The sequence below is a fragment of the Lygodium microphyllum genome, chromosome 6 (assembly GCF_053477565.2).
Source record: "Lygodium microphyllum isolate KBCC chromosome 6, Lygodium_microphyllum_v1.1.10, whole genome shotgun sequence".
Classification (NCBI taxonomy): domain Eukaryota; kingdom Viridiplantae; phylum Streptophyta; class Polypodiopsida; order Schizaeales; family Lygodiaceae; genus Lygodium; species Lygodium microphyllum.
The window spans coordinates 115628691-115642460 of record NC_141140.1 but is presented as its reverse complement, the minus strand read 5'-3'; the positions used below and the strand labels follow the sequence as shown (position 1 = coordinate 115642460).

The window sequence follows — 13770 nt, the reverse complement described above, 5'->3', positions numbered from 1 at the left end:
CTTTGATGGAGGAGTGTGTGTGATGAACTACCTACCTTTTGTTAGAGTTGTCTTTTTTTTTTTCTTATTATGCTCCTCTCTTATGATTTTGCAAAACGTAGAAAGGGTAAGGACATTAGAACATGCTTTGCATCTATCAAACGGCCATCTAACATTTTATTAACACGATATCCTCAGAAAAGAGAAGCAGTCAACGATTGTTATCATTTTAAGAATTACAATAATAAGGTACTGCCGCTTGTTTCATTTCATTGGGCTGAGCTAAAATTAGAAATGTGACGAAAAAAAGCACTAGTTTGATGCTTGAGCTTTGAATACCCATAAACGGCAAGAAAAGACCATTGAGTGGCCAGATAACCGCCACTAACGTACTTCACCTTCACCCATACATATATATATATTGGAACAGTTCAAAGCTTCGTTCGTATTCATGTTTGTTAGCCGACGTAGCTGCAGTCCCTTCTGCTGTGATCGACCATGGCGACGGACAATGTCCATCAGTTCGCCAATATCATGCTCGGCGGTCGAGGCGGCACGGTACTGTGGTCTCTTCTTTACGTTCAATTTTATTAGTGTGCTTTCATTTCTTGACCAAACCAGTCAAAAGGCATTAGGGCTGCTTAAGGACAGCTTGCTTGGTCGTACAATCGAGAAATTATGGTCCAAAATGGGGTTAACGTGCTGAACAATCCACGTTTATAAAATGACACTAGGAACATCTATGATTGCATGGAATTGCCTTGCTTGATTATTTGATACTTCATACCTGTTACCATGAATGATTGCATGGAATTGCCGTGCTTTATTTTTAGAAAGTTCATCCCCGTTGCCATGAAACCACCTTTGGTTAATTCGCTATCGTGACACGAGAGAGAGAGAGAGAGAGAGAGAGAGAGAGAGAGAGAGAGAGAGAGAGATTTTCATTGGCTGAACTCCCCTGTTTGGCTGTATCCCAGGCATGGCTAGAGGACCTGCTTTTGTGTCATGATTTTCCTAATGATGTTGATAATTTATAGGTTCAAGCTTCTCTTGTTGAGGGAATTTATGATAGGTCCAAATGGCTCTTTGAGGTTCTCTTCACATGCTGGAGAGTGCAACACATCTCTTTGTTCTTGATGGACAACTAGTTCATGTTGTTCCATGGCAGCCCATGAAGGAATTCCAGGATGTTCTTGGACAGGCCTGTCGCATTTGTATTGATGTGGTGAACTTTCATTCGCATCTTTGGTGTCTTCTTCCTTTTTGTCTTGTGCTCATTGGGACAATTTTTGGTGGAGCCTCGCTTGGCATCCTGAAATGGAAACACAGATTGTTTGTTGTGGGGATACAAGTAAGCCTCATCCCGCCGAAGTCCATTTTGAGGCTCTTGGTTGCAAGCCTTGGTTTGTGAAATGGGGAACATTTGTTGGGCATTGTTTTGGATGTGGCCAGTTGTATCTTTATCTCAAAATGCACCTACAATCTTGAGATACCACAACATTGAGTGGATTTTGACGTAGATGTACTCGTGCAAGTGCATGGCCCTCAAGTTTTGTCTCAGTAGTAGTATATGTCCCCTCTTGGGCAAAATGGGAAAAAGGATTGAATAATCCTAGGCTTGAGGGTGACCCATGTCTTGCCTCTCAGGAACAAGACCCAAAGTAAGCTCCTTGGGTGTTTGGATGAAGCACCATGTGTGTGAAGAATCCCATTTGGCTCCATTGCATTACCCCAAACCAGTTACTCAGATTTTTCAGCAATGAGATGAAGGATTTTATTCTAAGCCTCAGTTTTCTCGGATGCCACATGTGGGCGTGGCCAATAAAAGTACTTTAGATTTGCTTTGTGGGTAGATGCTCGGGGAAGATTGCTTACTTCAAGGGACACTCTTTGTAAGCAACAAGAATATCCTTCTTGGATAACAATTGCGCATATGCAGTGGATGGAGCATGTGGATGTTGTACAAAGTGTGATGGAGAGGTTCAAAAGAGAAAGTAATGCAAAAATAGTTTTTAGTTGCTTTCACATTATGGAGCTAGCATTATGGAATGTAAAGTGTGTTGTGTCCATCGGTAATAAATAGTATAGGATGTGGAGAACTATTTTTTATGGTGTTCTCCATTATAGCTATCATTATTTCATTAGGATATTTGAGGCATATTCTTGATAGTAGAGATTATGTATAAGGGTGAGGTTCAATTGTTAGTGGGAGTGTATGTACCCAATGTAGCTCGGGATCATCATTAACTTTGGGAGGACCTACAATGTCTCTCTATGGTCCATTCAATGCTGTAAATATTCAATGTTGACAACTTTGCCTCATTCATTGATGGATGTGTTAGATGAACGTGCAGAAATGGAAGCAGAAAGATGAAGTCGCTATGAACACTAAGAAGTGAACAAAAGAACAAGAATACATGAACTCAAAATTAATGAACTTGGGAAATGAAATTTAGATACCAAAGCACATCAATATGTACAAAAGTGGGGCTTTGTGGGGGTTGTGGGTAACCAATAGAGTGTTTTCTATCTCCCTCTCTCCAATAGGATGCAATGTGTATATATTAGATGATTATGAGATGGAGAAGAGGTAGCCTTCAAATAGATAGAAATAAAAGAAAATAATGATTAGGTCAAGCAACAATTAATGAGGCTATAAATGTAGACGGGCTAGAAGTGAAATGTAAGTCAAATATCCATAGTACGTATGACAATGACAATGAGATAGGATCAGGGACACCCAAGTAGTGGGCAGTCAAGCTGTGAGAGTGTGCAGTGAGGGCACTAGATCAAGCCAATGACAGGAAAGCACTGGATGATAGAGGACTGCCACTGGCTGACGGAGAGTATTGAACTCTATAAAATAGGATGGCTATCACTATGCAGAGGCTGCTATGAATAGCAGGAGCAGCCCCAAACTGACCAAGTGTTGCCAAAATCTGCCAAAGATATGGCTGACTAGCATCAAGCAGCTGCATTTAATTCAGCTGACCTGCAAAAAGCTGATCGCCAGTGCTCAAATGAACGATCTAGTTGAATGCAGCCTCTGGCAGCCTAAAACAGAGGCGCGCTGAGCTAGATCACTAAACAACTAGTATGAGCATACTGAAAGGAGAGTCTAGAGACCCAACAACCTCATATGGTGAAACATGGAAGCTTGAGATGAAGGCTTCATGAAGAGATTTGCTTTCAATGGGATAGTAAACCACAACTAGCTTGAAATCCTTCCGTACATGATGGACTGAATCTTTATGTGCTTCATGTAGCCGTGAATCATGGGGTTCTTTGCTAGAGCTAGGTTACTTTGGTTATTCACGTGTAGCTTTGTGGGTTCTATTTGTGGAAATTCAATCTCTGCCAATATCGGGTGGAGCCAAACTACCTCCTATGCAATAGAGCAAAGGGCATGATACTTGGCCTCCATAGAAGATAATTCCATGGTAGGCCGCTTCTTGTTGCTCCATGAGATGGCTTCTGATGCAAGGGAAAAGACAAGAGTTGTAGTGGAGCATCAAGAGTCAATGTGTCTAGCCCATTTTGAGTCACTCCATCCAACTATAGTGGTTTCCAATGTAAACATGATCTCATATAATCTAGTCCCTTGTAGATAGTGTAACATGCATCTTCATGAAAGAAGACAACAATGCCACAACATAACAGCTATTTGGTCTTGTATGAATGAGCTAGATCAAGAAGCCAACAAAGCACCTATGTCTAGTGGCATTTGGAAGGGGGAACTTGCATAGAAATAAGGTTGGACTCTTGGTCCATACGGCAAGATATGGGCTTACACTGATCCATACTAAACTCCGAAAGTAGCTCAAAGATGTACCTATGTTGTGAGATGAAAATGTCTTGTGCTATTTGATAGATCTCAAGATCGAGAAAGAAGCGGAGGATCTCTAAATTGGTCATGTTAAACGCCTAGTAAAGTATCTAACATGTTCCGATCCACCTCTGGTGAGTCACTCCCTGTAACGATGAGGTCATCCACATAGAGTGAAATGTTCCCCTAGGATCCAACCTGTATACGCGATTGACACAAGCCATATCCACAAATAAAAGGGACTAGATATCAGACTCACCTTCGAGCCATAGAGCCAAACGGGCTCAACCCTGAGAGCCTGGGAGCGAATCATGACCACATCCCAAGGATTGGTATCCCATACCACTAGCCCACACCATCTTGGTGTATGGTTACGTCGGCCAATGGGCCTAAAGTCTAAGAGTGGTGATCACATAATGATGTGCATGATAGGGCTTGAGTCTTATAAATGGGACTCGGCTCCCCTAACCTTGAAGTGCCCTTAGTGCATTTGCACTACATGACTTCATGACCACTGTGACCAATACTACTAGCACTCATCCAAATATCCAAGGATGTAACACTCCCGCATCCGCACATTGGGATGGTGTGAGTTGATGGTATGGTCCACCAATCCTCCGGATGTGGTTGTGCCTTGGAGTGTTGCTAGCTCCTAGAATTGGGGGTAAGCCTGCTTGGCTCTATGGCTAGGAGGTGAGTTTTATGTCTAGTCCCTTTTATTTGTGGATATGGCTTGTGTCGTATTTGGTGTGCAAGTTGGATCCTAGACCTACACACGAGCCATGACACAAACCATATCCACAAATAAATGGGAAAATTTTCAATGAAAAAGTTCAATCAATCTGATTCGCAATGAAATGTCCCCCTAGGATCTAGTCTTGAACCTGCACACAATGTGAAGATATGCTAGGGTTTGCACTTAGGAAACACAGAATGTATGACCAAGACTAAAACACAAAGACCCAAAAAGAGACAAGTAAAACTCAAACGCAAAATGCAAAATACAAAAACTCAAAACTCAAACACAGAGAGAAAAAACTCTGAAGTGAATGAATGCCGTAAATGAATGTAAGAGTGTACAAATTGCCCAAGGGCAAAGCAATGCAGTGTCGGAGAGTGACGTCCACCGAAGATGGATCCCAAGTGCTATGACCACTAGTCAGAGTGTAGAAGTCGAGGAACAAACACCAAATGTTGATCACTGGAGAGTCAAATGACCGAGGCGATAGTAGGGAAGGTACTTGGAGCATAGGGTGGTAGCAAGAAGCTGCAAACGTAGTTGTAGGATGGCTCTAGCAACAGGGAGAAGATGGTCACCAACAGGGAGAAGATGGTCGCCAGTTGTTGCTTGAGGATGAAAAGGTCGAATACAGATTGCAGGGCTGACGCCAGATGAGGAGGGCTGCCACCTATCGCCTAGTTCATGGAGGGTCGAACGCACGGAGGTAGTTTGTGGGCTGGCGATGGTAGATGGACCAAATGCAGCAGAGGAGTGAGAACCTGCACTGAAGGGATTGGAGTGAGTGGTGAGCAGCCTGTCTATTTATAGAGGTTGAAGGGTGCCCCAAAAAATTAGGGTTTTGGGGAACCACTAAAACTCTCTTGAGCTGCGCACCAAATTTGCATTTTTCATTAATGAAGTGTGTTTTGGGGCTGTTTAAAAATGCTAATCAGCTGTAAAGCATGTTTTAGCTCAACACACAAGACACGACACAAGCCGTATCCACAAGTAAAAGAGATTAGACACTGGAAATCATACTCACCTCCAAGTCATAGAGCCAAAACAAGCTCACCCCCAATCCTATGAGGGAGTAGCATTCTGGGTCACGACCACATCCCAAAGATTGGCCTCTCATACCACTAGCCTACACCATCCCAGGGTATGAATGCATTGGCCAATGGGCCTAGAGTCAAAGAGTGGTGATCACCGAATGATGCACATGATAGGGCCTTTAGTCCTATAAATAGGACTCAATTACCCTAACCATGAAGTTCCTTTAGTGCATTTGCACTAAGTCACTTTACAACCACTGTGACCAATGCTACTAGTGCCCATCTAGATGTCCAAGGATGTAACATAGAGGATGACCAAGACACATATCTAACCCTCAACCCATAGTAAAGGTTGGAATCATGGTTTGATTGGCAAAAGACACTTTGAAGGAAGAACCGATTAATATGTTGGTACCAAGCCTTAGAAGCTTGCGTTAGGCCATAGAGAGCCTTTTGCAAATGGTAGACATGGTCCTCCTTTCTAGTCACATAGAGGATGACCAAGACATGTCTCTCACCCTTGAATTGATTGTAAAGGTTGGGATCAAGGTTTGATTGGTGGAATCCACTTTGAAGGAAGAACCGATTGATATGTTGGTACTAAGCTCTAGGAGGTTGCCTCAAAGTTCAAGCCATAGAGGGCCTTCCGCAAACGGTAGACATGGTCCTTCTTTCCAACGTACAGAACCTTGGAGGCTGATCTACATACTCTAGTCCTCTGTGCGAAACCCTTGGCAACAAGCCTAGCTTTATATTTGTTCAAGGTGCCATCAGCCAATCTTGGGGTCATAGAGCTTGTATTCTTTGGTCTTTGTACTATAACCAAATGAAGATGAATTTCTTCGTCTTTGCGTCAAGCTTGCTCCTGTGCTTTTTGTCCACATGGACATATACATTACAACCAAAGATGCGAAAGTGTGAGACTGAAGGCTTCTTGCCAAAGAAAGATTGGTATGGAGTCATGTCCTTCAAGGCTGATGTCGAAGATGTGTTGTGGATATGAACCACAGTACAGACTGCCTCATGCCAAAGGGTATGAGGAAGTCCACAATGCTCCAACTTTGAATGGGCCATTCGATTTGTGCACTGGATCACACCATTCTTAGATGGTGTGTTCTGATGAGTATACAGTCGCAGAAGTTTGAATATGTCTTGCTTTGTATTCTAGAAAGTATGGTTACACATACATGGAAAAATCAACCACCAACATTAGGTATTTGGCCTTCCCAAAGGAGGCCATGCGCATAGGTCCACACAAGTCAGTGTGAACCAACTCAAGTGGTGTAGATGCCCTTCTAAAGGCCGCTTACCTAAGAGTAAATCTCCAATCCAACTTGGATGCTTGCTTACATTAGAGTAAACTCTCCAAATCCTTCTTGGAAGTTTCCAAGTTGCAATATCAAACTTTCAAAGTTGAACACGGCAGCACTTAACTTCTAAGAATTGTTATCTTAAATTATCTTTTCCATGGTTTGCACTGCATTGCTCATTTGTGGTTTATTTTCTTCAATGTTGTGATAGTTGCAAAACTTGTTCCTTGTTTTTAGAGTGCAGGGCAATTGAGAATTTACCCGGAAAAGTTCTCATGGAGAAAGGCTGGCGGTGGCAAAGTAGTGGATGTTTCGAAGGCTGATATTTTGAGTTTGAATTGGACAAGGGTACCACGAGGTTATCAGCTTTCTCTAAGGTTGAAAGCAGGCACTAATGTCAAGTTTCAAGGCTTCAAAGAACAGGTACACTCTGGTCAACAGTATATGTGGCACTGTTAACAAGTCTTCTTTGTTTAGATTACCATAAATGTGATGGTCTTGTGGTGTCCTCCTGATTGTTCTAAGAGGGTAGACTTGCTGAGTTTTCTGTTATAAGAGGGTTCCTTTCCTCCAGTGTCCATTCATTGTTTTTGTTGCTGGCTATCCTTACTTCAGCTGTTCAAGTTTAGTGGTCTCTATGTTCTTTCTTTATTATGGTTCCATTGAAGTGGGTCAATTTCTTCTGTCCTACATTTCCTCCTTTTTTCCTTTTCCTTTTAACTGGTTTTTCCCTCAGGATGTATCAGCTCTATCAAATCTTATGTCCACAAACATGGGAGTTGTACCAGAAGATAAGCCTCTATCTGTCAGTGGTAGAAATTGGGGACAAGCAGATTTGGATGGTATTTCTTTCTTATTTCATAGCTTTCACTTAGTGCAGTAATATTTTGACTTGTTGACGCTGCTGTTATTTAATATACTCATTCTGAGTTATGGATTTAGGCAACAACCTCTCATTTGTTGTCGGTGGCAAGCAAGCCTTCGAGTTTTCGCTGGCAGATGTATCACAGACACACATGCAAGGCAAAAATGATGTTTTGTTGGAGTTTCATGTTGATGATACAGCTGGTGCTAATGAGGTCAGCGATCTTGGAGTTTCAATTCTAACATTGAGTTGCCTGCTTAAAAACTTCTTAATGTATTGCTTTCTTCTCTTCTTCAGGACTGCTTGATGGAAATGAGCTTCCACATTCCTAACACTAATACACAATATGTTGGTGATGAAAATCACCCACCAGCTCAGGTTTGTCAGTTTTCTTGCTCCCTTCCACAGTATAGGCTTTGGAATGGACTTGATTTTGGTTAAGATAGTTTGTTTCTATTTCATGAGGATATGTGTGTGGCCATCGGATTATGTGGATGTGAACAGTGCTTGACTGTGGATTAGAACTTACCTTGTTAAGGACATAATCCGTCATCCATTTGGGATCAGGTTTTCTGTGATAGGATTTCATCAATGGCTGATGTGGGGCCTTCGGGTGCTGAACCTGTGGCTTGGTTCAAAGAGGTTGCTATATTAACTCCTAGGTAATGTATGGATATAGCCAGCCTTATGTTACATGTAATCTGAGTTTTGCATTCTTACAAAGGAACTGAACAAGGAATCTTACAAAGGAACTGAACAAGGATTTATCTGCTTCTGTAGTTTCATACCTTTAGCATACAGAGTTGCTAGTATGGTGCTTATATTTTTATGCCAAACTAGTTAATGTGTCAATATATTTTTATGATTGATCTCAGGGGCCGATATAGTGTGGAGATGCACCTTTCTTTCTTTCGTCTGCAAGGGCAGGCAAATGATTTCAAAATCCAGTATACGAGTGTGGTGCGCCTATTTGTATTGCCAAAGGTATTCTAATCTGCTATTGTCATTTGCTTGGGAGACATATCGAACATTCATTTGCACTGCTCGAGTTTGTGTTTCCAGCTAGCCTTAACGAAATCTGGGTGGGTAGTTCCAGTGCTAGTATGTGCTAATCTGACCTGCAGATACATTTATGCAGGGATGATATATAGGGTCTTTTATCTTACCTTTAACTGGTAATTTGGCTGAAAAGGAAAGTTGCTGAGGTCAGTAGTAGAACTGAAACAGCAACTTTATAATGTTGCCTAGAAAGTAAAAGCAGAAGAATTTGGCACTAATGCAGTTAAATCAGTGGTCATTGAGAATGTTTTTTTTCAAATCACAAAGAAGCCACCAAAACAAGCTCATCCTATCAAATGCATGTCAGCATATTCATACTTCTTAAAAAATGTATTCAACGTAGAATAAAATTTTGTGGGTTCTTCAAACTATTGGAAAGCTATATTGGGTGCTTTGGTGAGAAACACTCTGTAACATGTTTCAAATATGTTCATCAGGATATAGAGTTCAGTGCCCATGTTGGTTTTAACTGGTGCTAGCTGTGCTGATTTGAGACGATCCTTTTTGGTGGATTAAAAAATTTGCCCGTCCTTTTCTCACAAGCCTAGTGCTAAGACGGGGCCCAGATTCAGTTTTCAGACCTGCACATTGACATGCTGATATTCAAGCTAAAAGCTTTATTAGGGCCTGGCTTTGAGATTTGCAGTCCCTTGCCTGTTTGGTATGAAGGATATAGCCTTCTAAAAACTCTGGAAAGTAGGCAGGAGTGCAATTTCTAGTTGTGGCCAAGATATTTCATCAACTCTTAGCTAGCTAGCACGAATATCTTTTATGCTTTATTAAGCCTTCATGTCTCTACTTAGCTGTTGGTTGTTGTTACTTTTGGTGGTAGTCAAAGTAGGGTGTGGTTGTTATGAGATAATTTCTCTGTTTGAAGTATGAGAAGCTTGATGTTTTCCAGTATTTGGAGATAGCTAAGCAGTAATCATATTGTGTTTCATGGCAGTCTAATCAGCCACATACTTTTGTTGTTATTACCCTGGATCCTCCAATCAGAAAGGGCCAAACATTTTATCCACATATAGTCCTGCAAGTATATACTTCCACCTTATTTGCTCTGCATCTCTCTTGGAACTAGTGTTTTCTCTGCCAATGAACTGATCTACCCTCGTTTCCTTGGTGACTTTCAGTTTCACACTGAAGAGATTTTTGAGTGTGATCTAACTATTAGTGAAGAGTTGCTAAATACAAAGTATAAGGATCATTTACAAGCTTCATACAAGGTGCTCACAGCTTACTTGTTTGTCTCTATAAATTGTGTCCGCAACAGTTTCTTTGGAATGCTTTGAGGGTCATGACTTGTTTATTTCTTCATGGCATAGGGCCTAGCAGTGGAAGTGTTTGCACAAATTCTGCGAGGTTTATCTGGGGCTAAGGTGACTCGTCCAGGTAAATTCCGAAGCAATCAAGATGGGTATCATGTAAGGGCATCACTCAAGGCAGAGGATGGCATCTTATATCCATTGGAGAAAAGCTTTTTCTTCCTTCCCAAGCCACCAACTTTGATACTCCATGATGAGGTTCTTCGCTGCTCTTCTTTTAGTTCTGAAAGTTATTTGAACTGGATGTTTATGTTCACGAGTCTGAGTCTAAGCCATGTGCCTTTACAGATTGATTATCTTGAATTTGAAAGACATGGTGCGGCCGGTACAAGCAGCATTGCTTCCCACTACTTTGACCTCGTCATTCGCCTCAAAAGTGAACAGGAACACCAGTTTCGCAACATACAGCGAAATGAATATCATAATCTGTTTAATTTTATCAAGTGGGTGGTAACTGTTTCTCTTTGCTGAAAGTTGATGATTTTTTTGCATATTTCATGTTTTCAAGGGCTTGTAAATTGTGATGATATATACACGTACTTATTTACATTCACAAAGTTGAGATGTTTATGCTGCAAGACCTTATGTTGATTGCTTCATTAGGTGTTTTACCTGCTTCGATTCCTGAACGTCAAAGTCACACATTTTGGGTTTATTACTGCTTTGAAAAGATTAAAGTGTGGGGGACATTCTAGAAGTTTTTGCTGCCAGCTGATTATCCATCCATAGTGTGGTCACTAATTTTAACATCAAGTTGAAGATAAGCATGCCTTCAGTTTTGTGTGAAATTAGTAACCAATCTGCAAATTCAACTTTGTGTAATGTCTTATTGGCATTTGGCTGCAGTGTATATATATATATATATATATATATATATATATATATATATATATATATATATATATATATATATATATATATATAATGCCGCAAATAAGTATGTAATGTCTCTGCCAAAACTCGTATTATATATGCTGAATATGGGTTATGTGCAGCTCTAAGAATTTGAAAATCATGAACTTGGGTGAAGTCCAAGGGACAAGTGGAGTTGCAGCTGCCTTAGAAGGGTCAGACGATGAGGCAGTGGATCCTCATCTGAATCGAATTAAAAATGCCCGAGAAGGTGGGGCTGTGGGAGATGCCCTCAATAGTGACGAAGAGGTTAGGTTCTACAATTTTGTTTATTCATGGCAAATGTGTTCATTACTGTTTTGCTAGGATGAGGACTGTTATTAATGGCTAACATGTCCATGTATTGTTTTGCTAGAATGAGGACTGTTATCAATGGCTAACATGTCCATGTATTGTTTTGCTAGGATGAGGACTTTGTTGCAGAGAAAGATGATGCAGGTTCTCCGACTGATGATTCAGAAGAGGAAGAATCCAATGCAAGTGAAGGGCGAGATGAAGAGGCAAGTATACAGTTTTACTACAATCACATCTGCCCTAATTAGTTGCACTGTTTCTGAAAATGTTTCTTTTTTTAAATTCAAAAGACTTCTAAAAAAGAGCCAAAGAAAAAGGAACCTGCTGCTCCAAAGCCTGCAGTAAAGAAGAAGAAGAAGGAAGACATTGAAGAGGGTGGAAAGAAGAAGAAGAAACGAAAGAAAGATCCAAATGCCCCAAAAAGAGCTCTGTCAAGTTTTATGTACTTTTGTCAAGTTGAAAGAGAGGTTTATACTTACCTGTTACTTAGATGTTGTTTTTCGTTTGGCTTTCTTCTACCATTGGGAAATAACATGCAGAGGTTTGGGCATAACATTTCATCTTATTCAAACTGTTATTCTTGGCAGAATCTTAAGAGAACTAATCCAGAATTGCAGTTTAAGGATGTTGCAAGAGTTCTTGGAGAGAGATGGAAGAAGATGACAGGTAGGGTCTGGATACTCTTGGGTTTGTGATGCCTAGCTTTGGGACTCCTTACAACAGGGGTGAATCCTTCCATTGATGTTTTGCAGATGAAGAAAAAGAACCGTACAACGCTAGTGCACGAGCGGACAAGACAAGATATGCATCTGAAATGGCTAAATACAGGAGTGGCAAGGATGCTGCAGCAGCTGTTGGAGACGAGTCTGCTGATGACCAGTCAGAGTAGGCTCTAGCATTGGGTTGTGTCGAAATTTTTTCGTATCTGTATAGAAGGTGTACATTATCAAAGATCAATTTCAGAAACTCCAGATTTTATTGAGGAGAACCTTGTGCATGTTTAAATGAGTTTTCCTGAACTAACACAGAAAATGGCAGGCACTTATACAGTTTATATAGTAGGGAGTAGTGTTTGACTAACTCGTGAGTGTGTTTGCACATGCATCGACTCCACTGTGGTGTTGCTGTAAGTGTGTGTTTGGAAAATCACTTTAATAGATGCAGATATCTGTGTGACAGGCTGGTGTCACAACCAAGGTATGGGAGGCTTGCATAATGTGGCTCAAGAAGAATGGTGTTTTAGAAGGTGGTGCTGTGGCTAAGGGCCTAAACATAGAGCACATACATATTTAGGTGTGTAAACATTGTAAAGGTTTTGTGCGGATGATGGATGTCTGTTACAGTTGACTTGTACAGGCTATACTAACAGTGTTTAACAACTCATCATGTATGTATACAAAAGATCAAGGCCTCTTTAAAGAGAGTTGTGTACTTATCAAATGTCAGCTGTGTCACAAACTTTTGACGTTGGACATTGAAGTTTGTCATGCACTTCACAAGAGGATTCATCCTGGCAAAATCCTTTTTGAACTTGTGTAATCAAATCAAACCAAGCTGTATATGCTTTTGCAACAAATCATGCCACCTTACAAGCGGGTCGCATCACAATCAGAGTTGGATGTTTTGAACCTTGTGCGCTCGTCCACTTTATTGTAGAATCTAGATGTTAAAGAATGTTTTCCATCGATAACCAATCGTTCTTGGTAGATCGTATACCCTTTAGAATTAAGCGGTCTTATGCGAGAGGGTGACCATTGATCCCATCATACAATGAACAAATCCTTGGGCCGTCATAGCTCGTTAAGAAAAATATTTTCAATAGCAAATACAATTAACTTTTAACCGAAAAGTTCGGAAGGATTCTGGAATGAAGTTATATACGTTTGCCATCTTCGTAAGTCAAGATTATAAAGTTAAAGGTTTTGAACGTTCTACAAATCTTCAAGTTGTTTTTTATTTGGGGGTACTTTTTGCAATTCTTTCTGGGTTAGACCTTTGTTTTTTGTGAACCTTGTTCCTAAACAAGTAGACAAGCCTCTAGAGCAAGAGTTTTCCTTGGATAATGAATGCTCGTTTGAACATTTGTGTTTTTGTAAAGTGAAGTTCGCCTATCGAGATGTAGTACATAAAAAATATGCAAATTTTTGCACTAACCCATTGACACGGAAGTAGTCAATTAGTTGGGGTATAAGAAGCCTAGTGTAAGCTTGCAAACATTTATGTGCAACAGTTCCCTTTATTCAAAGAAGACTTATAATCTATCATCTAGTCTCTTTTTGCATCTTTACGTCTCCTCTTTCTTTGTTCGAACATTTTAGGTCCAATAGAAATGGTGTCTCTTATGGGTTTACATGAAATGTTATCATGATAATTATCATCCAACGTCTTGGGTTTGAAGCTTAAATTTTGATATATCGTGAATTTCTATTT

General features: G+C 40.6%; 1 protein-coding gene across 1 annotated transcript; it reads left to right on the top strand.

Annotated features, from left to right (window-relative positions):
• The first annotated feature begins 343 nt into the window (after positions 1 to 343).
• LOC148034999 (FACT complex subunit SSRP1-like) lies at positions 344 to 12876 on the top strand. The gene is made up of 16 exons (XM_087679912.1): positions 344 to 537; positions 7126 to 7311; positions 7625 to 7730; positions 7831 to 7967; positions 8051 to 8131; positions 8321 to 8415; positions 8629 to 8737; positions 9759 to 9845; positions 9943 to 10035; positions 10135 to 10332; positions 10423 to 10577; positions 11130 to 11295; positions 11451 to 11546; positions 11631 to 11807; positions 11928 to 12006; positions 12093 to 12876. The coding sequence occupies exons 1-16, from the start codon at positions 478 to 480 to the stop codon at positions 12227 to 12229; spliced, it is 1962 nt and encodes a 653-aa protein (XP_087536038.1). The 5' UTR covers positions 344 to 477; the 3' UTR covers positions 12230 to 12876.
• The last annotated feature ends 894 nt before the right edge of the window (positions 12877 to 13770 follow it).